Source organism: Aulonocara stuartgranti, assembly GCF_965226115.1.
Source record: "Aulonocara stuartgranti genome assembly, chromosome: 6".
Taxonomy (NCBI): domain Eukaryota; kingdom Metazoa; phylum Chordata; class Actinopteri; order Cichliformes; family Cichlidae; genus Aulonocara; species Aulonocara stuartgranti.
The window spans coordinates 42,940,753-42,962,050 of record NC_138944.1 but is presented as its reverse complement, the minus strand read 5'-3'; the positions used below and the strand labels follow the sequence as shown (position 1 = coordinate 42,962,050).

The 21,298-nt window shown below is 43.8% G+C and overlaps 1 protein-coding gene and 2 long non-coding RNA genes across 3 annotated transcripts in view; 2 read left to right on the top strand and 1 right to left on the bottom strand.

Annotated features, from left to right (window-relative positions):
- LOC309708679 overlaps positions 1-21,298 on the bottom strand; it is a 255,636-nt gene that overhangs the window by 170,378 nt on the left and 63,960 nt on the right. The gene's annotated exons all lie outside the window — the stretch shown is intronic.
- LOC309708683 lies at positions 8,446-9,491 on the top strand. Its single transcript, XR_014277313.1, has 2 exons — positions 8,446-8,653; positions 9,243-9,491. It is a non-coding gene; the product is annotated as an uncharacterized lncRNA (long non-coding RNA).
- Positions 19,806-21,027, top strand: LOC309709103 (uncharacterized protein). The gene has a single exon (XM_082537567.1). The coding sequence runs from the start codon at positions 19,868-19,870 to the stop codon at positions 20,933-20,935; it is 1,068 nt and encodes a 355-aa protein (XP_082393693.1). The 5' UTR covers positions 19,806-19,867; the 3' UTR covers positions 20,936-21,027.

The following is a 21,298-nucleotide window of genomic DNA, read 5'->3' as shown; positions in this document are numbered from 1 at the left end:
CCCCGTGTTTACCTACTGGTGGTGGTCAGAGGGCCCGGTGGCGCCAGTGTCCGGCAGCCTCACCTCTGTCAGTGCGCCCCAGGGCAGCTGTGGCTACAATGTAGCTTGCCATCGCCAGTGTGTGAATGTGTGTGTGAATGGGTGAATGACTGAATGTAGTGTAAAGCGCTTTGGGGTCCTTAGGGACTAGAAAAGCGCTATACAAATGCAGGCCATTTACCAATATTGATTTTAGTGACCTCCAATTGGCGTAACCGGGTGTCATTACTGCCAATGTGAACTATGATTTTACTGAATTTACGTTTACCCGTAGCCAACAGTTTTACATTTCCCTCAACATTGCCTGCTCTGGCCCCAGGAAGACAATTGACTATGGTTGCTGGTGTCTCTAGCTTCGCATGTCTGAGAACAGAATCACCAATTACCAGAGTTTGACCCCCGGCGAGTGTGTCACCGAGTGGGTAAAACTGGTTAGACACATGAACAGGTTGGTGGTGTACCTGGGGCTTCTGTTTAGGACTATGCTTCCTCCTCACCGTCACCCAGCCGCCCTCTTTCCCCAGCTGCTTGGGGTCTGCCGGGAAACAGCTAGCGGGGCCTACGCTATCTTCGGCTGCACCAGCTACAGGGGCCTGGCTAGCTACGGGTGAATGAAGGGTGCGAAGCCGAGTCTCCAATTCAGTAATCCTGGCCTCCAGAGCTGCAAATATGCTACATTTGTTACAGATATCATTACTGCTAAAGGAGGCCGAGGAGTAACTAAACATCTGACACAATGAGCAGGAAAGTGCAGGAGGGACAGGTGAAGAGGCCATGCTGCTAGCGAGTCGGCTATGAGCTAAGCTAAGCTAGCGAAACAGTAAAAACACAGTGAGTGAATACTTTGGCTATATGTTAGGTAGTGAGTACACAGAAAGTGTATGAAAAAAGGATGTATCTAAAAGTTTTTATTTAATTTGCTAAGCAGATAAGCTACTCAAAAACACCACTGTGCTTGAGCAGGAACAGGAAGTGATATTCTACCGCAGAGAGAGCGAACCCCAAGTGACAGCACCACCAGGAGTCAAACTACTCTTGGTGTAGTTTGACTCTTTTTACTCCTTCTGATAAATCCCCACCATTCACATTGTTTGTGCTAAAGTGAGCAGGCTTGTAACCAGAGTGAGGGGCAAAGAGTTTGTGTAGCTGTGGGGGTTAAGGCGTGCTGATCGCCTCATCTAAATATAACCATCTCATGGCTAGCTTACATGAGCATGGCCCCAGGCTCCTCTGATTTCCACGACACCTGATCCATAGGGCGCACACCAGGGCATGTGCTCCAAGCTACAGGAAAACATGTGGTGATTGAGTTTCACTGCTTCCAGCTGGCTGTTTTTGTGCCAGCTGCACACACTAGCATGCATATTAGTTGGAGACGAAGATAAAAAAAAAAAAAAAGGAAATGCTTGCTGTGCTGGTGGAAAAACATGTCCAGACATGTCTGAATGTCACAATGAGGCTACACTCAGCCAAACCTCCATTCACATTTTAGGAATTTACACCAGACTTTTGAATCCTGTGACTCACACAAGTGAGTGGGACTGATGTCTATCCTGGTCTGTACTGGAAGAGTGCAAATCAGATTCTGATTGCATTTTCCAGTTTTAACATTTTTGTCCTGTCACTGTGATGTTGTTCATTTTGCAGCTGGAATTGACAAGCAGGCAATAAGACTGGTTGACTGTCCTAAGCTGTAACATAGATACATGGTGGTGCTAACTAATAGACTAATAAAATGGGAGAATTTCAGTTATCAAAAAGTACAAACTTTTTGGGTGGGCCATACCACAAGGCACCAAAAGTGGTCACACCAATTTTAAAACTTAGTAAAAATCCAAATTAACGAGTTACTTAAAAAAAATGTTAGAGGAGTGAATGCATCAGCATGAGAATGAGTTTTTAAAGGTATGAACTTTACATTTGAAGTGTATGATCCTGATACATAAAAAAGAACCCAGAAGGAGCATCCAAGAGGTGACTACAGGTCCTGTTCACGAACTTCACATTAGAAGCTGTTAAAGACCAAAATAAACACTGGCCTTTTAGGAATGTTTGCTGATGCTCTGCAGAAACACAGCAGCTGCAGTGTCACACGAGCTCAAAGGTCAGAGTTTGATCCTTTTTGACACAACAGCAGCTCTTAACATGTGGCATCACTGACCATTTATGTTTATTCACTAATGAGGACAAGGTTGAGCCGAGTCTTTGACATAGCTGATTTTAAAGAGAGGAAAACAACTCAGCTTCTTCTCTGTGATATTAAAGTGGGTCAGACTGTAAAAACAAGTCAACACACTGTTTACTTGAAGCAGCAAATGATGAAAAAAGAATTCAGCAGCTGGTAGAAATCAGATCACATTTTCTTCACTTTTCTTAATTTACATTTTTATTTCTTGCTTTCTTAGCTCACAGTCATTTTTACATCTGAGGGTTCTCGCTTCCTACACTGACTGTCTTCATTATGTCACTTTTAGCAAGTAGGACTCATTTATGGAAAGTTAGAAGGTTTCAACAAATGGCACACTTCTCAATGGCAAACATGATGTCATGGTGATTCTAGGCTTTTAATGTACATTTCTTTGATTTGTTCTTTTCCCGGGTGTTTGAGGCTCTCTCTCTGATGAATTCACACATCCCGTGGATTCTCCAGGTAGCTGTCCTGTATATCCACAGGGCTTCTGGTAGATCCACCCCTTCCTCTTTTGCAGCCATTCAGCCACAGTATGAATGAAATCCCGATATCCTTGCTGTAGATCTTGGTGGATCGGTGACTATCACTCAATGTCTCACTTTCTTCCTGAGTCTATATCTGTATCCAAACTTTTGTGATGAGTTGGCTTAAGGTGCATCACCCATTTTCCACATTGAATTAACTTGTGCAACTTCCTTTGAGCTGACCTCCAACGATGTGATGTTGAACAGTGATGTATTCCACAGTGCCAGTGAGTTCTTGATGAATTTTGTTAGGACACTATTAGCCCCGTACAGTGGGGCAAAAAAGTATTTAGTCAGCCACCGATTGTGCAAGTTCCCCCACTTAAAATGATGACAGAGGTCAGTAATTTGCACCAGAGGTACACTTCAACTGTGAGAGACAGAATGTGAAAAAAAAATCCATGAATCCACATGGTAGGATTTGTAAAGAATTTATTGGTAAATCAGGGTGGAAAATAAGTATTTGGTCAATAACAAAAATACAACTCAATACTTTGTAACATAACCTTTGTTGGCAATAACAGAGGTCAAACGTTTACTATAGGTCTTTACCAGGTTTGCACACACAGTAGCTGGTATTTTGGCCCATTCCTCCATGCAGATCTTCTCGAGAGCAGTGATGTTTTGGGGCTGTCGCCGAGCAACACGGACTTTCAACTCCCGCCACAGATTTTCTATGGGGTTGAGGTCTGGAGACTGGCTAGGCCACTCCAGGACTTTCAAATGCTTCTTACGGAGCCACTCCTTTGTTGCCCGGGCGGTGTGTTTTGGATCATTGTCATGTTGGAAGACCCAGCCTCATTTCATCTTCAAAGTTCTCACTGATGGAAGGAGGTTTTGGCTCAAAATCTCACGATACATGGCCCCATTCATTCTGTCCTTAACACGGATCAGTCGTCCTGTCCCCTTGGCAGAAAAACAGCCCCATAGCATGATGTTTCCACCCCCATGCTTCACAGTAGGTATGGTGTTCTTGGGATGCAACTCAGTATTCTTCTTCCTCCAAACACGACGAGTTGAGTTTTTACCAAAAAGTTCTACTTTGGTTTCATCTGACCACATGACATTCTCCCAATCCTCTGCTGTATCATCCATGTGCTCTCTGGCAAACTTCAGACGGGCCTGGACACGCACTGGCTTCAGCAGCGGAACACGTCTGGCACTGCGGGATTTGATTCCCTGCCGTTGTAGTGTGTTACTGATGGTGACCTTTGTTACTTTGGTCCCAGCTCTCTGCAGGTCATTCACCAGGTCCCCCCGTGTGGTTCTGGGATCTTTGCTCACCGTTCTCATGATCATTTTGACCCCACGGGATGAGATCTTGCGTGGAGCCCCAGATCGAGGGAGATTATCAGTGGTCTTGTATGTCTTCCATTTTCTGATGATTGCTCCCACAGTTGATTTTTTCACACCAAGCTGCTTGCCTATTGTAGATTCACTCTTCCCAGTCTGGTGCAGGTCTACAATACTTTTCCTGGTGTCCTTCGAAAGCTCTTTGGTCTTGGCCATGGCGGAGTTTGGAGTCTGACTGTTTGAGGCTGTGGACAGGTGTCTTTTATACAGATGATGAGTTCAAACAGGTGCCATTCATACAGGTAACGAGTGGGGGACAGAAAAGCTTCTTGCAGAAGACGTTACAGGTCTGTGAGAGCCAGAGATTTTCCTTGTTTGAGGTGACCAAATACTTATTTTCCACCCTAATTTACGAATAAATTCTTTACAAATCCTACCATGTGAATTCATGGATTTTTTTTTCACATTCTGTCTCTCACAGTTGAAGTGTACCTCTGGTGCAAATTACTGACCTCTGTCATCATTTTAAGTGGGGGAACTTTTTTTTTTCTCTGCCCGTTCTGTTGGTTTTTGTCTTTTGCACTTCTCCCCCGTCCCTCTTCCCAGCTGTTTCTCTTTCCCTCTTTCTTTCTCCCCTGCTTTCCCCCAGTCAAGTCTTTCCCGTATTCAGTAAGTGAAAATAAAATAAACAATAAAAGGTGAATCAAATGGACCATTACGGCAAGGCTGGGATGGTCAGTTTGGTAAAGTAAATCCGTTGGGCATCTTTCTTTGCCTTTAGACAACAATTCTGATGGCAAAAGAGCCAAACGGGACAGGCCAAAAAAAAAAAAAAGTGCGGCGAACTTGCACAATCGGTGGCTGACTAAATACTTTTTTGCCCCACTGTAAAAATGCACTAACGCATTCAACATGTTCTCATTACTGAACACTATTATAAATCAATTACCACTGACAACAGAAAGTCATTTGAAAATCAACCATTTGATATCAGGAGCTAGCTTCTCCAGGTAATCGTAGGTTCACCAGATGTTTAGGTTGTATACATCGAGCAGATCATAGTGTTTATTACGTTTTCGTCATTGCATTTGTTTTTAGGAGGGGGGAGTAGCAGTGGGTGAAGGGGTAGTATGAGGGGAGGCTGACCAGCACTGCTGATCTTTAACTGTGAAAGTAGGACTGGAGTAGGATGCTGACACCTGATAGGAGAGCTGTGTGTTGTGTGAAGAAAGAGAAGCTACCTGCGCAGGTGTGCGAACACACACAAACACTTTTTTACTTTTACTTAGGTGAAGAAGTTAAATATTTTGAGTATTTTATCTTCTACCACAGTATTTTAGGAGATGTGTGTAGAAATATCTGTACTGTTGCTTTTCACTGCTCCATCTTCACTTATGGTGACCATCACCTGAGGGCGGAGGGTGTTGCTGGGTAAACTGGTTGCCCTACTTAACCAAAGTCACAGCGAGAGCCTATAAATAACATTACCCATAGATTCCTAACACAAATATGTGTTTATGTATGTGAACTGTTTATTCTCGGCACATGAAGTTATATTTAAAATAAACTCCTGAACCAAGCCTAGTGGAAACTAACACCTCATGTACTCACGCTCATGCTGCTTCCTTCCTTGTGAGAAATCTTTGGCTGAAACTATTCTAACCCTTAATTTGTTGGGTTAAAAAAGACAAAAAGTTCCAGTTTTAAAAATACCTTTACCTTTCACATACTGCATGCATTTAAAAATAATTTGACCTTTTTTCAAAAACTACCTTCACATTTGAACAAAATCTAAACGTGAAGAATGACAGATATATGTTGGCATTACAATAGTAATGGATTCTAACCTATTTATAAAACTGTGGACACTTAACGTTGGCTTATTGTAAGTTATCTGGCTGAAGAAACCCCCCATGGATGGCCACAGCACAAAGGACTGGAAGTAACACAAGATGGTCAAAACCCCAGCTCCTGGTTGATGGAAAAGATTACCAGGGCACATCGACCTGATTGCCTCCTACATTCACTACAAGCCTACGAATCCATGCTCCATACATGGATACTGGAGTTCTTGGCTCTATACAGTGGGGCAAAAAAGTATTTAGTCAGCCACCGATTGTGCAAGTTCCCCCACTTAAAATGATGACAGAGGTCAGTAATTTGCACCAGAGGTACACTTCAACTGTGAGAGACAGAATGTGAAAAAAAAATCCATGAATTCACATGGTAGGATTTGTAAAGAATTTATTGGTAAATCAGGGTGGAAAATAAGTATTTGGTCACCTCAAACAAGGAAAATCTCTGGCTCTCACAGACCTGTAACGTCTTCTGTAAGAAGCTTTTCTGTCCCCCACTCGTTACCTGTATGAATGGCACCTGTTTGAACTCATCATCTGTATAAAAGACACCTGTCCACAGCCTCAAACAGTCAGACTCCAAACTCCGCCATGGCCAAGACCAAAGAGCTTTCGAAGGACACCAGGAAAAGTATTGTAGACCTGCACCAGACTGGGAAGAGTGAATCTACAATAGGCAAGCAGCTTGGTGTGAAAAAATCAACTGTGGGAGCAATCATCAGAAAATGGAAGACATACAAGACCACTGATAATCTCCCTCGATCTGGGGCTCCACGCAAGATCTCATCCCGTGGGGTCAAAATGATCATGAGAACGGTGAGCAAAGATCCCAGAACCACACGGGGGGACCTGGTGAATGACCTGCAGAGAGCTGGGACCAAAGTAACAAAGGTCACCATCAGTAACACACTACAACGGCAGGGAATCAAATCCCGCAGTGCCAGACGTGTTCCGCTGCTGAAGCCAGTGCATGTCCAGGCCCGTCTGAAGTTTGCCAGAGAGCACATGGATGATACAGCAGAGGATTGGGAGAATGTCATGTGGTCAGATGAAACCAAAGTAGAACTTTTTGGTAAAAACTCAACTCGTCGTGTTTGGAGGAAGAAGAATACTGAGTTGCATCCCAAGAACACCATACCTACTGTGAAGCATGGGGGTGGAAACATCATGCTATGGGGCTGTTTTTCTGCCAAGGGGACAGGCCGACTGATCCGTGTTAAGGACAGAATGAATGGGGCCATGTATCGTGAGATTTTGAGCCAAAACCTCCTTCCATCAGTGAGAACTTTGAAGATGAAACGAGGCTGGGTCTTCCAACATGACAGTGATCCAAAACACACCGCCCGGGCAACAAAGGAGTGGCTCCGTAAGAAGCATTTGAAAGTCCTGGAGTGGCCTAGCCAGTCTCCAGACCTCAACCCCATAGAAAATCTGTGGCGGGAGTTGAAAGTCCGTGTTGCTCGGCGACAGCCCCAAAACATCACTGCTCTCGAGAAGATCTGCATGGAGGAATGGGCCAAAATACCAGCTACTGTGTGTGCAAACCTGGTAAAGACCTATAGTAAACGTTTGACCTCTGTTATTGCCAACAAAGGTTATGTTACAAAGTATTGAGTTGTATTTTTGTTATTGACCAAATACTTATTTTCCACCCTGATTTACGAATAAATTCTTTACAAATCCTACCATGTGGATTCATGGATTTTTTTTTCACATTCTGTCTCTCACAGTTGAAGTGTACCTCTGGTGCAAATTACTGACCTCTGTCATCATTTTAGGTGGGGGAACTTGCACAATCGGTGGCTGACTGAATACTTTTTTGCCCCACTGTAGTACCACCTGAATGAGGTGTTTCTGGTCACACAGGTGCTTGGGTATCTCCCAGAAGAACTGCTGAAGGTGGAAAGAACATCTCTGCTTTGACCCACACACAGATAAACTGTTGAAGGTGGATCAGTGGGCATTTCAGCAAACTTTGGATAAAAGAAAACAACAAAACCAAACAAAGTTGAATATAAATATTCCCAAAGATTCTAATGAATAAACACTGCTCTACATTTCGGTCTTAAACTGAAGCCCCAGGTACACCACCAACATGTTCATGTGTCTAACCGTTTTTCCCCACTCTGCGACACACCCACTGGGGGTCAAACTCTGGTAATTGGTGATTCTGTTCTCAGACATGCGAAGCTGGAGACACCAGCAACCATAGTCAGTTGTCTTCCAGGGGCCAGAGCAGGCGACATTGGGGGAAATGTAAAACTGCTGGCCAAGGGTAAACGCAAATTTAGTAAAATCATAATTCACGTCGGCAGTAATGACACCCGGTTACAAACTAAAAACCAGCAACAAACAACTTAAACATCAACAATTACAAAGAAAGAACAATACAGTATCCACATCTGTACACAGCAAATTCAAAAGTGTTAAATGTTTTGGTGTTAATAGTCTTCTTGCAAAAGTAGAGTTAATTTTACTCTAAGCAGAGTCACATTCTTTTAATGTAACTCTGAGGTGTAAATTGATAGTAGTTAAAATCGAGTGTTAAAAATGAGTGTTTCTCTGTCAAATCTGGAGGTGTTACAATGGAAACATTAACTCTTGACCTCTTAACTCTGAACTCCTACAGGGGCTATGACACCAATAGAGTAAATTCACAGACTCCGCCCCCAGCACGGCTCCAATCGAAGCTGAAGTGAAGCCGTTTCAGAACATTTTGCTCTACATATTTGAGTTATTTGCCATGCTTGGTAAGTCATTTTTTCAAAGATTGTTTCAATTATTATTATGAGCTTTTACTTCTGTGGCTCTTTGGAGTTGAGACAAAGCTGTGTGAAAGGCATTAGCCATGTTGCTCGGTGATAGCATAATATTATGTTTTAGCTAGCTGAAAGGTATTGTTTGCGGGCAAATACCACAGCCTTGAAAAAAGCTTGCATGAGAATTTTCAGTCAAACCTTTGGTCAAATACACCTAAAACAATGTGTAGAATGTGAAATGTTGGTATAATGGTGCTACTTGAAGCCTGAAAACGATCGCCCATAAAAAAAATTAAAAAAAACACGAGCAGTAGCAGACGTCCTGACTGGGTTCTACGTTAGCATAGATCCCTCCAGAGTTTTGTGCACACGGTTTAGGTAAAAATGAAAAAGGTTGAGGTTTTACATTTAGTTCAGTATTACCTGTTGCCTGTGTCCTTGTCTTTTGGGAAAATACTCTACACAAGTAATGGCTCAAAGAGGATTCCTTTTTTTTTTTTTTTTACTGTGCTGCAATTGTTTACTGGATTATTTGTGCCATTAATTAGTGTCAACTAATTTTTATTCAATCTCCGCACAGGATATGCTTGTGAAGATGGAATATGTGGGAGAGCAGAAGTGCGTTGAAGTTCCACAAAGGGATGAATGAAGGACATGCATATTGTATTGAAGAAATAAGTGATGAGAATGCTGTTATTTGCATTTACCATGTCAGACCTTTTGATAAACAAAATTCTAATGAAAGTGAGAACATGTATACTGTTACATCTTTCAGAAAATGTTTTGAAATTGTGGTGCACAGTTCAGAATAAATGTTTTTCAAAAACCATTGCATCTTTTTAGTAAATGTTTATTTCCAAAAGAAATTTCTAGAAGTTCAGAACAGTAAAATTCCCGCTTTTTAGAATGAATTAGAAGATAACTCTTACGTAGTTAAACTAAAATACTCTTTGAGAGTTAATATATAAACTCTTAACACCAAGTGTTAAATTATCAACTCCAGACAGATTTGGTGTTTAACACTAAATCAGAGTTAACGTACCAACTCTCCAAAAAGAGTTAAATTAACACTCTCTGGTGTGGACCCATATAGACACTTTAATAGTGTTGAAATCAAATCCGACAGTGTTAATTTGGACATGCTGGATTTGCTGTGTACCAAAGAGTAAAACAGTGAAATGTGGATTATTAAATATTAGGTCTCTCTCCTCCAAGTCTCTGTTAGAATAGAATAGAAATAGAATAGAATTCAACTTTATTGTCATTGCACATGCACAGGTACAGGGCAATGAAATGCAGTTTGCATCCATCCAGAAGTGCTTTAGTGATATAGATATATTACAATATATATTAGCAATAATATAGATATGTGAGTATATTACAGAAATGGGTCTATTATGGTATGTTATAATGTACACAGTATGAAGTATGTTGTGAATATTCTATAACTATAAGTATGTACAGGCTGTAGTGAGTACAAGCTATGTACAGGCTATGAACAGGATATAAATATGAAAAACTATACAGAATATGAAATAAATAACTTTACAGAATCTGAGAAGTGGTGCTCCGGCGATGCGCTGGGCAGTTCTCACGACCCTCTGCAACGCCTTCCGGTCCGAGGCAGAGCAGTTCCCGTACCAGACTGTTATACGGTTGGTCAGGATGCTCTCGATGGTGCAACGATAGAAGTTCACCAGGATCTCTGAGGACAGGTGGTTCTTCCTCAGAGTCCTCAAGAAGAAGAGGCGCTGGTGAGCCTTCTTGACCAGCTTGGAGCAGCTGGTCGTCCAGGTGAGATCCTCTGAGATGTGGACTCCCAGGAACTTGAAGCTGCTCACATGCTCCACAGCCGTCCCCTTAATGTGGATGGGTGGATGTGGGTCAGCATTCCTCCTGTAGTCCACGATGAGCTCCTTGGTCTTCTCGGTGTTAAGCAGCAGGTTGTTTGTGTCGCACCACTCAGCCAGACGATCCACCTCCTCCCTGTAGGCGGCCTCATTGTTGTCACTGATGAGGCCAATCACCGTGGTGTCATCTGCAAACTTAATGATGGTGTTGGAACCATCAGCAGGTCTGCAGTCGTGGGTGAAGAGGGAGTAGAGGAAAGGGCTCATCACACAGCCTTGTGGTACACCGGTGTTCATCGTGATTGTAGATGAGCAGCGGTTATCCAGCCGGACATGTTGGGGACGGTTGGTCAGGAAGTCCAGTAACCATTTGCAGATGAGGGAACTGATGCCCAGGTCTGTCAGTTTCCTGATTAGTTGTGAGGGGTGGATTGTATTGAATGCTGAACTGAAGTCTATAAACAGCATTCTGGTGTAGGTGTTGTTGTTGTCCAGGTGTGAGAGGACAGAGTGCAGTGCGATGGAGACTGCATCCTCTGTGCTCCTGTTCTGGCGGTATGCGAATTGGTGGGGGTCCAGGGTGGGGGGGAGACAGGATTTGAAGTGTGCTAGGACCAGCTGCTCTAAGCACTTAGTGATGATGGGGGTGAGTGCTACTGGGCGGTAATCATTGAGGCAAGATGGGTTGGAGTTTTTGGGTATCGGGACGATGGAGGTGGATTTGAAGCAGGCCGGTACCACAGCGTGGGCCAAGGACAGGTTGAATATGTCTGTCAGCACTCCTGCAAGCTCCCCAGAACACACTCTGAGAACACGCCCGGGGATGCCATCAGGGCCTGCAGCCTTGTGGACATTGATCCTGCTCAGCACCGCTCGTAAATCGGTGGGGGAGATAGTCAGAGGTTGGTGGTCTGGCGTCATGTCTGCTTTGGTTGTGGTTGTGGGGTTCCCTCGCTCAAAACGAGCATAAAAGTTGTTGAGCTCGTTGAGGAAGGAGACATCAGAGGATGCGGGGGAGGGTTTGGTGGTCCTGTAGTCTGTAATGGTCTGGAGTCCTTGCCACATGCGTCGGGGGTTGGAGTTGGAGAAGTGTTCTTCTACCTTCTTTTTGTAATGGTGTTTGGCTTTTTTGATGCCCTTCTTTAGATTAGCCCTGGCTGTGCTGTAGGCGTGTGCATCTCCTGACCTAAAGGCGGTGTTGCGGGCCTTCGGGAGGAGACGAACATCCCGGTTCATTCAAGGCTTCTGGTTGGGGTACATGGTGATCCGTTTCTGGGTGGTGACACTGTCTGTGGTTTCGGAAATGTAATCCAGTACAGATGAGGCGTACTGGTCCAGGTCTGTGTGGCTGAACATATTCCAGTCTGTGTTTTTAAATCTGTCCTGGAGCACTGCGTCTGTCCCCTCTGGCCACACTTTAATTGTCCTCACAGCAGGTTTCACACGTTGGATGAGTGGTGAATACCTAGGTGTGAGGAACAGGGAGAGATGGTCCAATTGTCCAATGTGGGGGAGGGGTGTGGCTTTGTAGGCTCTAGCCAGGTTGGAATACACATGGTCTAAAGTCTTGTCTCCTCTGGTGTGGCAGGAGACATGTTGGTGGAATCTGGGGAGGACTGTCTTTAAGTTGGTGTGGTTGAAGTCGCCAGCAACAATAAAAGCAGCCTCGGGGTGTTTATTCTGGTGTTTGTTAATGGCTGCAGAAAGTTCTTTCATGGCCAACCTAGCATTAGCGTCGGGGGGGATATACACGGCAGTGAGTATGATTGAAGTGAGTTCTCTGGGGAGATAATAAGGTCTGCATTTGACCATTAAAAACTCCGCATTAGGTGAGCAGTGACTCTCAGTAGTAGTGGAGTTCATGCACCAAGCATTGTTAATATAAATGCACAAACCTCCACCTCTGGTCTTGCCGGAGTCATCTGCTAGCCTGTCGGCTCGGTGTGTGTGGCGTCCTGCTAACTCGATAGCATTGTCCGGGCAGCTGTTGTTCAGCCATGTTTCGGTGAAAAACATGACATTTGAGTCCATAATCTGTCTTTTGTTAGTGATGGAGAGCCGTATCTCATCCATTTTGTTTGCCAGAGAATGGACATTGGCGAGAAAAATACTGGGTAAAGGCAGCCGGTGTGGTGTTAGCGTTAGCTTAGCCCGTAGCCCTCCGCGCCTACCTCGCCTTTGTTTACGATCTCGGCGCTGTCTGCGTGCACTTCCGCCCGGCCGGGGAGAGTGGGCAGCCTCCGGTGTTCTGGAGATCTCTGGGATGAGTCGGAGATCGGCGATAAAACTGTTGGAGTTGTGAGCCCAGATGTCCAGAAGCTCTTGTCTGCTGTAGGTCAGCAACGCACAGCAATTCTGGACGAATAATACGGTAAAAAGTAGATAAAAAACCGCTAAATAGCAGATTCTGGAGAGACGCTGAGCCTCGCGTTGTTCACGCGCAGCCATCTTGGAATAGAGATACATGACTTAGTACATGACTTAATAATTGATCAACAAATTGATTTACTCTGCCTTATAGAAACCTGGTTACAGCAGGATGATTATGTTAGTTTAAATGAATCAACACCCCCGAGTCATTCTAACTACCGGAAACCTCGAAGCACAGGCCGAGGGGGCCGTGTGGCAGCAATTTTTCACACCAGCCTATTAATCAACCAAAGACCCAGACAGACTTTTAATTCAAATTCAAATTTTATTTGTCACATACACAACCATACACAGTATGACATGAGGTGAAATGCTTGTAGCTGTGCAGTGCCAGACAATTAAATTACAGTAGGTTTCCAGTAAGATATAAAAATTCAGAGCTTACTAAAAAAATTTACAGCTTTAACTTTGAAATTTACAGTAAGAATGTTCAAATAACAGTTTACGTAAGAGATTAGTAGTCAAAAGAATTATAAATTACAGGAAGTGTGCAAGAAGAAAAACCAGAGTGCGTGTGGTGATGTGTGTGAGAGTCATGTCCTACACCTGGTTCAGGGCCTGAATAGCATGGAGGAAGAAGCTCCTCCTCATTCTCTCAGTTTTGGCCTTAATGGAGTGGAAGCGCTTCCCAGACCTCAAAAGTGAGAAGAGTCCATTGTTGGGATGGGAGAGGTCCAACATAATCTTCCTGGTTTTGACCTTGCACCGCTTGGTGTAGATGGACAACAGGTCAGGAAGCTCTGATCATTTGAAAGCCTGATGCTTAGCCTCGTCCACCCCAGCTGTAAAACTCAGAAACCAGTCTTACTTGTTATCATCTATCGTCCACCTGGGCCTTACACAGAGTTTCTGTCTGATTTCTCAGACTTTATATCTAATTTAGTTCTGAGCTCAGATAAAATAATTATTGTGGGTGATTTTAACATCCATGTAGATGCTAAAAATGACAGCCTCAACATGGCATTTAATCTGTTATTAGACTCAATTGGCTTCTCTCAAAATGTAAAAGAACCCACCCACCACTTTAATCACACTCTAGATCTTGTTTTAATATATGGCATCGAAACTGAACATTTAACATTGTTTCCTGAAAACCCTCTGCTGTCTGATCATTTCCTGATAATATATATATTTACAATAATTGATTACACAGCAGTGGAGAGTAGACTTCATCACAGTAGATGTCTTTCTGAAAGCGCTGTAACTAAGTTTAAGAATATAATCCACCCACTGTTATCATCTTCAATGCCCTGTACCAACATAGAGCAGCTATCTGAACGCTGCTCCAACAGAGGTCGATTATCTTGTTAATAATTTTACCTCCTCACTACGTACGACTCTGGATACTGTAGCTCCTGTGAAAACTAAGGTCTCTAATCAGAAGTACCTGACTCCGTGGTATAATTCTCAAACACGTAGCCTAAAGCAGATAACTCGTAAGCTGGAGAGGAAATGGCATGTCACAAATTTAGAAGATCATCATTTAGCCTGGAGAAATAGTTTGCTGCTTTATAAGAAAGCCCTCCGCAAAGCCAGAACATCTTACTATTCATCACTGATTGAAGGAAATAAGAACAACCCCAGGTTTCTCTTCAGCACTGTAGCCAGGCTGACAAACAGTCAGAGCTCTGTTGAGCCAACCATCCCTTTAACGTTAACTAGTAATGACTTCATGAACTTCTTCACAAATAACAATTTAATCATTAGAGAAAAAATTACCAATAATCATCCCACAGATGTAATATTATCTACAGCTACTCTTAGTACCAAATGATCTTTCTGAGTTAACTTCAATAATTACTTCCTCCAAACCATCAACATGTCTTTTAGACCCCATTCCTACAAAACTGCTCAAAGAAGTCCTGCCATTAATTAATGCTTCAATCTTAAATATGATCAACCTATCTCTAATGATCGGCTATGTACCACAGGCCTTCAAGCTGGCTGTAGTTAAACCTTTACTCAAAAAGCATCTCTAGACCCAGCTGTCTTAACTAATTATAGGCCAATCTCCAACCTTCCTTTCATATCAAACATCCTTGAAAGAGTAGTTGTCAAACAGCTAACAGATCATCTGCAGAGGAATGGCTTATTGGAAGAGTTTCAGTCAGGTTTCAGAGCTCATCACAGCACAGAAACAGCTTTAGTGAAGGTTACAAATGATCTTCTTATGGCCTCTGACAGTGGACTCATCTCTGTGCTTGTCCTGCTAGACCTCAGTGCAGCATTCGATACTGTCGACCATAATATCTTATTAGAGCGATTAGAACATGCTGTAGGTATTACAGGTACTGCACTGCAGTGGTTTGTATCATATCTATCTAATAGACTCCAGTTTGTACATGTAAATGGAGAGTCCTCTTCACACACTGAGGTTAATTATGGCGTTCCACAAGGTTCAGTGCTAGGACCAATTCTGTTTACATTATACATGCTTCCCTTAGGCAGCATCATTAGAAGACATAGCATACATTTACACTGCTATGCAGATGACACCCAGCTCTATCTGTCCATGAAGCCAGATAACACACACCAATGAGTTAAACTGCAGGAATGTCTTAAAGACATAAAGACCTGGATGGCCGCTAACTTTCTGCTTCTTAATTCAGATCAAACTGAGGTTATTGTACTCGGCCCTGAAAATCTTAGAAATATCTAACCAGATTCTTACTCTGGATGGCATTACCTTGGCCTCCAGTAACACTGTGAGGAACCTTGGAGTCATTTTTGACCAGGACATGTCCTTCAATGCACATATTAAACAAATATGTAAGACTCCATTTGTGCAACATCTCTAAATTTAGAAATATCCTGTCTCAGAGTGATGCTGAAAAACTAGTTCATGCATTTATTACTTCCAGGCTGGGCGACTGTAATTCATTATTATCAGGAAGTCCTAAAAACTCCCTGAAAAGCCTTCAGTTAATCTAAAATGCTGCACCAAGAGCAGATTTCTCCTGTTTTGGCTTCCCTTCACTGGCTCCCTGTTAAATCCATTATTCAAAATCCTGCTCCTCACATACAAGGTCTGAAATAATCAGGCCCCATCTTATCTTAATGACCTTGTAGTACCATATCACCCTATTAGAGCACTTCACTCTCACACTGCAGGCCTACTTGTTGTTCCTAGAGTATTTAAAAGTAGAATGGGAGGCAGAGCCTTCAGTTTTCAGGCCCCTCTTCTGTGGAACCAGCTTCCAGTTTGGATTCTTCCTGTTAAAAGGGAGTTTTTCCTTCCCACTGTCGCCAAAGTGCTTGCTCAAAAGGGGTCATATGATTGTTGGGTTTTCGTCTGTATCTATTATTGTAGGATCTACTGAATACATTGAACTGAATACATTTCAGCGGTACGCTGGTTGCAGAGGGCTGTAGTCTCTGTTTGAACCATGTGGTCAGCTGGGTTTCTGTGTGGATACACTCACCGTCCAGAACATGTGAGCTTAAAGTGTAATGGTATGTGAATAATGGATAACACATATGAAGACCAAAGCTTCTTCCTGTTCTTCTTTTGCTCACCAGCTGAATGTAAACAAAGCTGTCCCAACATAACCGGTCGATGACTAAAGGCCTCAAACCTTTAAGCTTCCAGGTTTTCATCCGTTGTCTACTGCAGGTCATGCATGTTCTTATTCAGAGCGTATTTCTAAAGATCTATCATTTACAGAAGTTTTAAATAAAAACGTCAATTCTGAATTGCTTCTATCAGAAAGTTAGATTTGGATTTGTTGTGCGATTGGATATGCTCTTCTTTTAAAGCATCCTAAAGCTTAAACCGGATCACCTTTGTCCGACCTGCCTCTCTGCAGATGTCCTTATGGTCTATTTCACTGTTTCGTTGAGCCAGTGAAAGTTCACTATGATTTAAAAACCACTCTGAAACATTTTCCGATGTCTTCCCCAGTTACAGTGAAAAACTGAGGACAGCCTATATTCAGTTCCATCTGGAAAAAAGGATCCAATATTTTCCTCTGGCTGTGGCTCGGTGTTTTTAGTCCGTGTGGTGAAGTAAAAACTAAACTGGAATCAAAAGCATCTCATGGAATGTACAAACAAAATGTCCGAAAGTCTTCAGACTCTCCAGTCATCCAGAATTAGAGCAATTCAAACCTTTCTTTACGCACCTTTGAGCCCTGGCTTTGCGTGCAGTGTTTGAGGCTGGCTTTCCATATTTTCTGCCATTTTCCCCTCTTTGGATGTTGGCTCCTGTGAAAGTAGGTCGACCACAGTGGAAGCTTGGCTTTCCTCCTCACAGACGCTTCCTCACTTTGGGTTTTCTCTGCAGGAGGAAAAAGCTCTCACTGTGCTTGGCTAGGCTCTTTGACAAAAACAAAGCTGAGCATCACTGGGTTTGTGAAATGAACTCAAAAAGCCTTTCCACTTCCCCCAGCCACTGTCTTCAGCTTGTTTTTTCTTCTTCTTTTCTTTTTTTAATAAAAATAATAAAAATCTTCGCTCTGCGTGTTAGCATTGATAATCCAGTTAAAGGAAACGGTAAAATTCACTAATGTTGTAAATATAAGTTCATAAGGCCCAACAAGAATGGAGACTAGCAGCTTTGAGGAGGATTCGTGTCAGCTTTGACCCTCAGCACGTGCTGAGCTCGTTGGCTCCATCATAACGCTTCAGGTTTAAAGGAGGAGTTACAGCTAAGAACAATAAAGTCTTAATTATTTTAGATCAACTTCAAATGCTGTATAGACAATAATTTTCTACAATACAATAATTATAGTTCTACAACTGTTTACAACTCATTATAGCTGTTTATTAATACTCAGAATTGTATATCTACAATCTGTATAGTTTCATATTTTTAACCATATTTATATCCTCTTCATAGCCTGTGCATAGCTTATACACTATAGCCTGTACATACTTATAGTATATTCATAATATACTGTTATGACCCAGTGATGTGTTTGTTGGTGTTGTGCCTCCCACCGGAGGATGGTGGCGGTATTTTCCCTTTTTTCTCTCCTAGGAGGTGGACACCTGGGCGTGGCTGCTAGGTATCTGGGTGGAGTCTCTACACACCTTCCGACTGGATAATTGATGGACCACCTCCAGTACTTAACGTCCGGATGACAGTCACCTGGGAGTGCTGTTTGGAACCCCGTTGACTCGGTCACAGAGTTGCGTGTTGTGTCATTGTAGTGCAGGCTGGAGTATTCACGTGTACCTCCAGCCTTGCCATGTAAATAATTGTAAATAAGTTAACCAGTGGCGGTCACTTTTTTGTTCCTTTGCTGTATAACTTTCACTGTCGCAGCCTAGTAGGCGTGAGAAGCCGTTTTCTTTTGTTGAACAAGTTTTCTCCTGTTTTTCGTTAGATAGTTAGGTAAGTGACTTGTCTTTTGTTTTGGCTTCTTTTTATTTTGGTGTAGGGAAGACTAGGGATTGTTTTATAGGGAGTTTTGTTTATTGTTTTGGCATTGCTCACTGCTGATGAAAATAAATGGCTGCTTAAATACTTAAAAAAGGTGTCGTTGTTGGGGTTTGTGCGTGGGTGGGAAGTGAGTGGGGCAAACTATTTGTTACGTTTATTTACTTGCCGGGACCAGAACGTAACATATTGGGGGCTCGTCCCTTTGGTGGTTCTTTTTGTGGCTTGTTTTCTTGGTTGGCGGTTTTTTCTTGTGTGGGGGGTGTGTGTGTGTGTGTTAGGATGGAGTTTAAGTTGGAGGACTTCACTCTGAGCCCGTCTGCGGAGAAGTTGGACAGGTGTAAAAAGGCTGACCTTTTGCTTGTTGCTGAATTCTTTGATGTGACTGTGCCGTTGACTGCGAAGAAGAAAGAGCTTAGGGAGCTCCTGTGTGTCCAGTTGACGGACAGGGGGTTGTTTGGTGAGCCGGGTCCTGCAGGGGGGGTTGAGCTGGGGGCTGTTGCTGGTGTTTCTGCCCCACTGAAAAATCTCCCTTTTCCACCTAGCCCTTCTGTGGAGGAGCTGCGGGTAACGCTGCGCATTAAGGAGGTGGAGCTAAAGAAACAGCAGTTGGAGGTGGACGCTATGCACTTGAGGGTCAGGGCTCTGGAGGTAGAGAGGGGAGCCTCTGTGTCTGCCAGTCCTCCTGTACCTCGGTTAGCCCCGCAGTCACCATCCCCGCAGGTACCCTCCCCGGAGTCATCATCCCCGCAGTCGCCATCTCCGCAGCCACCGGCCCCGATGCCAGGTGGTGGCTTTGATGTGAGTAAACACATCAAAATGGTGCCGGCGTTTCGGGAAACTGAGGTGGATTCGTATTTCACAGTGTTTGAACGTATCGCAGGTGCGCTGCACTGGCCAAAGGATGTGTGGTCTCTTTTACTCCAATGTAGATTGGTGGGGAAAGCTCAAGAGGTATGCACCGCTCTTTCTCTGGAGGACAGTTTTGACTATGATACGGTGAAGGCTGCTGTCCTGCGCGCTTACGAGCTTGTGCCAGAGGCTTACAGGCAGAGATTTAGGGATGGGAAAAAATCCGCCAACCAGACCTATGTGGAGTTTGCCAGAGAAAAGAAAACTCTGTTTGATAAGTGGTGTCATGCTACAGAAGTAAAAACCTTGGAAGACCTGCGTGAGTTGGTGACGTTAGAAGAGTTTAAAAATCAACTACCAGACACTGTGGTAACCTACTTAAACGAACAGAAGGTTACGACTCTCGCCGCTGCTGCTATACGGGCTGATGAGTTTGTGTTGACACATAAAGTGGTGTTTTCGGTTCCTGCTCACAGTTTTCCGTCTTCCAGTAGCCCGCCCAGATGGTCTCCAAGGGGCACCCGCCGTGCCATCCCCTCATCCATTGAGAACCGCGTGTGTTTTTTTTGCCATGAGCAGGGACACCTTATTGCGGTTTGCCCTGCTCTGAAGAGAAACGAAATGACCAGGGAGGGTACATCTCCTTCCCCAATAAACCTTCTACAGACAAACTCTCCTACTTGGGGGGAGGTGATGGCACCCGAAAATGATAAAGTAGATAAGGAGTTTAAGCCGTTTGTGTCAAACGGCTTTGTTTCCTTGATAGGAGAAGATCGGCGGACTCCTGTCAGTATTTTGCGAGACACTGGTGCGAAACAGTCGCTCATTCGTGAGGGGGTCTTACCGTTTTCAGCTCAATCCTGTTGTGGGGCGGATGTGTTAGCCTGGGGAGTTAGGATGTGTGTAATACGGGTTCCTTTACACTTGGTGCAGCTTTCGTCTCAGTTTTTGTCTGGTGAGGTTAAGCTTGGGGTGCGACCCCAGTTACCGGTTGCAGGTATTGACATCATCTTGGGAAACGATCTAGCTGGCGGCACAGTTTTTCCGTCGCCAGAAGTAGTCGATATACCACTTACAGATAACAGTGGTTTCGATCGTGCCACATCAAAGGCTGTTCAAACCGTCAGTGTAAAGACATTTAGGCAGAGGAGAGGTGCGAGTGGATCCCAGCAACAGCAGCAGCAGAATAGGAGGCAGCCCAAGGGGACGAGAAGAACAAATATTCAAACCACAAGGGTCGCTGAAGCCACCATGCAATCAGACCCAAGTAGATTCACTTTTCAGGACAGTCAGCAGCAAAATGCTGAAACCAGGCCACCTGCTAGAAAAAGACAAGGACCTCGATGGCATAGGGACCGCAGAAGAGGCCAGCTGATGGTGGCTAATGCTCCATCTCCCACCCTTAAATTTGACACAGACTTTGATTTTGATTCCTCCAACGCGCAATTCATTAAGGAGGCGCTTGAGAAGAAGTTACAGGAGGGGCTGAATCTAAAAGATGGGAATTCTGAGGGAAGGGAAAAGGAGGGGTTGCAGCTGAGTTCAGGGGAGGATCATTTTGGTCCAAAGTGCTACTATGACAAAGCAAAGTTTTTCTTTGACAACATCTCATCTGATAATGGGCTCAGACTGACGTGGGCAGAGGAGCGAAAGCGCAATCTGGAGACTTTTGGTGTCCCTGGGCGGTTCCTGAGGGGCCAAGGATTCAGAGGTGGACGCCAGTGTTTTGGGGGCGGGTGCAGTGCTCGTGCAGGAGGATGAAAATGGCATTGACCACCCAGTCTGTTTCTTTTCTAGAACATTTCTAAAACAGCAACCAGCGCCTCATGCGTTGGTCCTTACTCCTACAGGATTTCAACATTGAGATGTTTATTGTTTTGGCATTGCTCACTGCTGATGAAAATAAATGGCTGCTTAAATACTTAAAAAAGGTGTCGTTGTTGGGGTTTGTGCGTGGGTGGGAAGTGAGTGGGGCAAACTATTTGTTACGTTTATTTACTTGCCGGGACCAGAACGTAACAATACCTTCATACCGTGTACATTGTAACATAATAATAGATCCATATTCTGTAATATATCTATATTATTGCTAAAGCACTTTCTGGATGGATGCAAACTGCATTT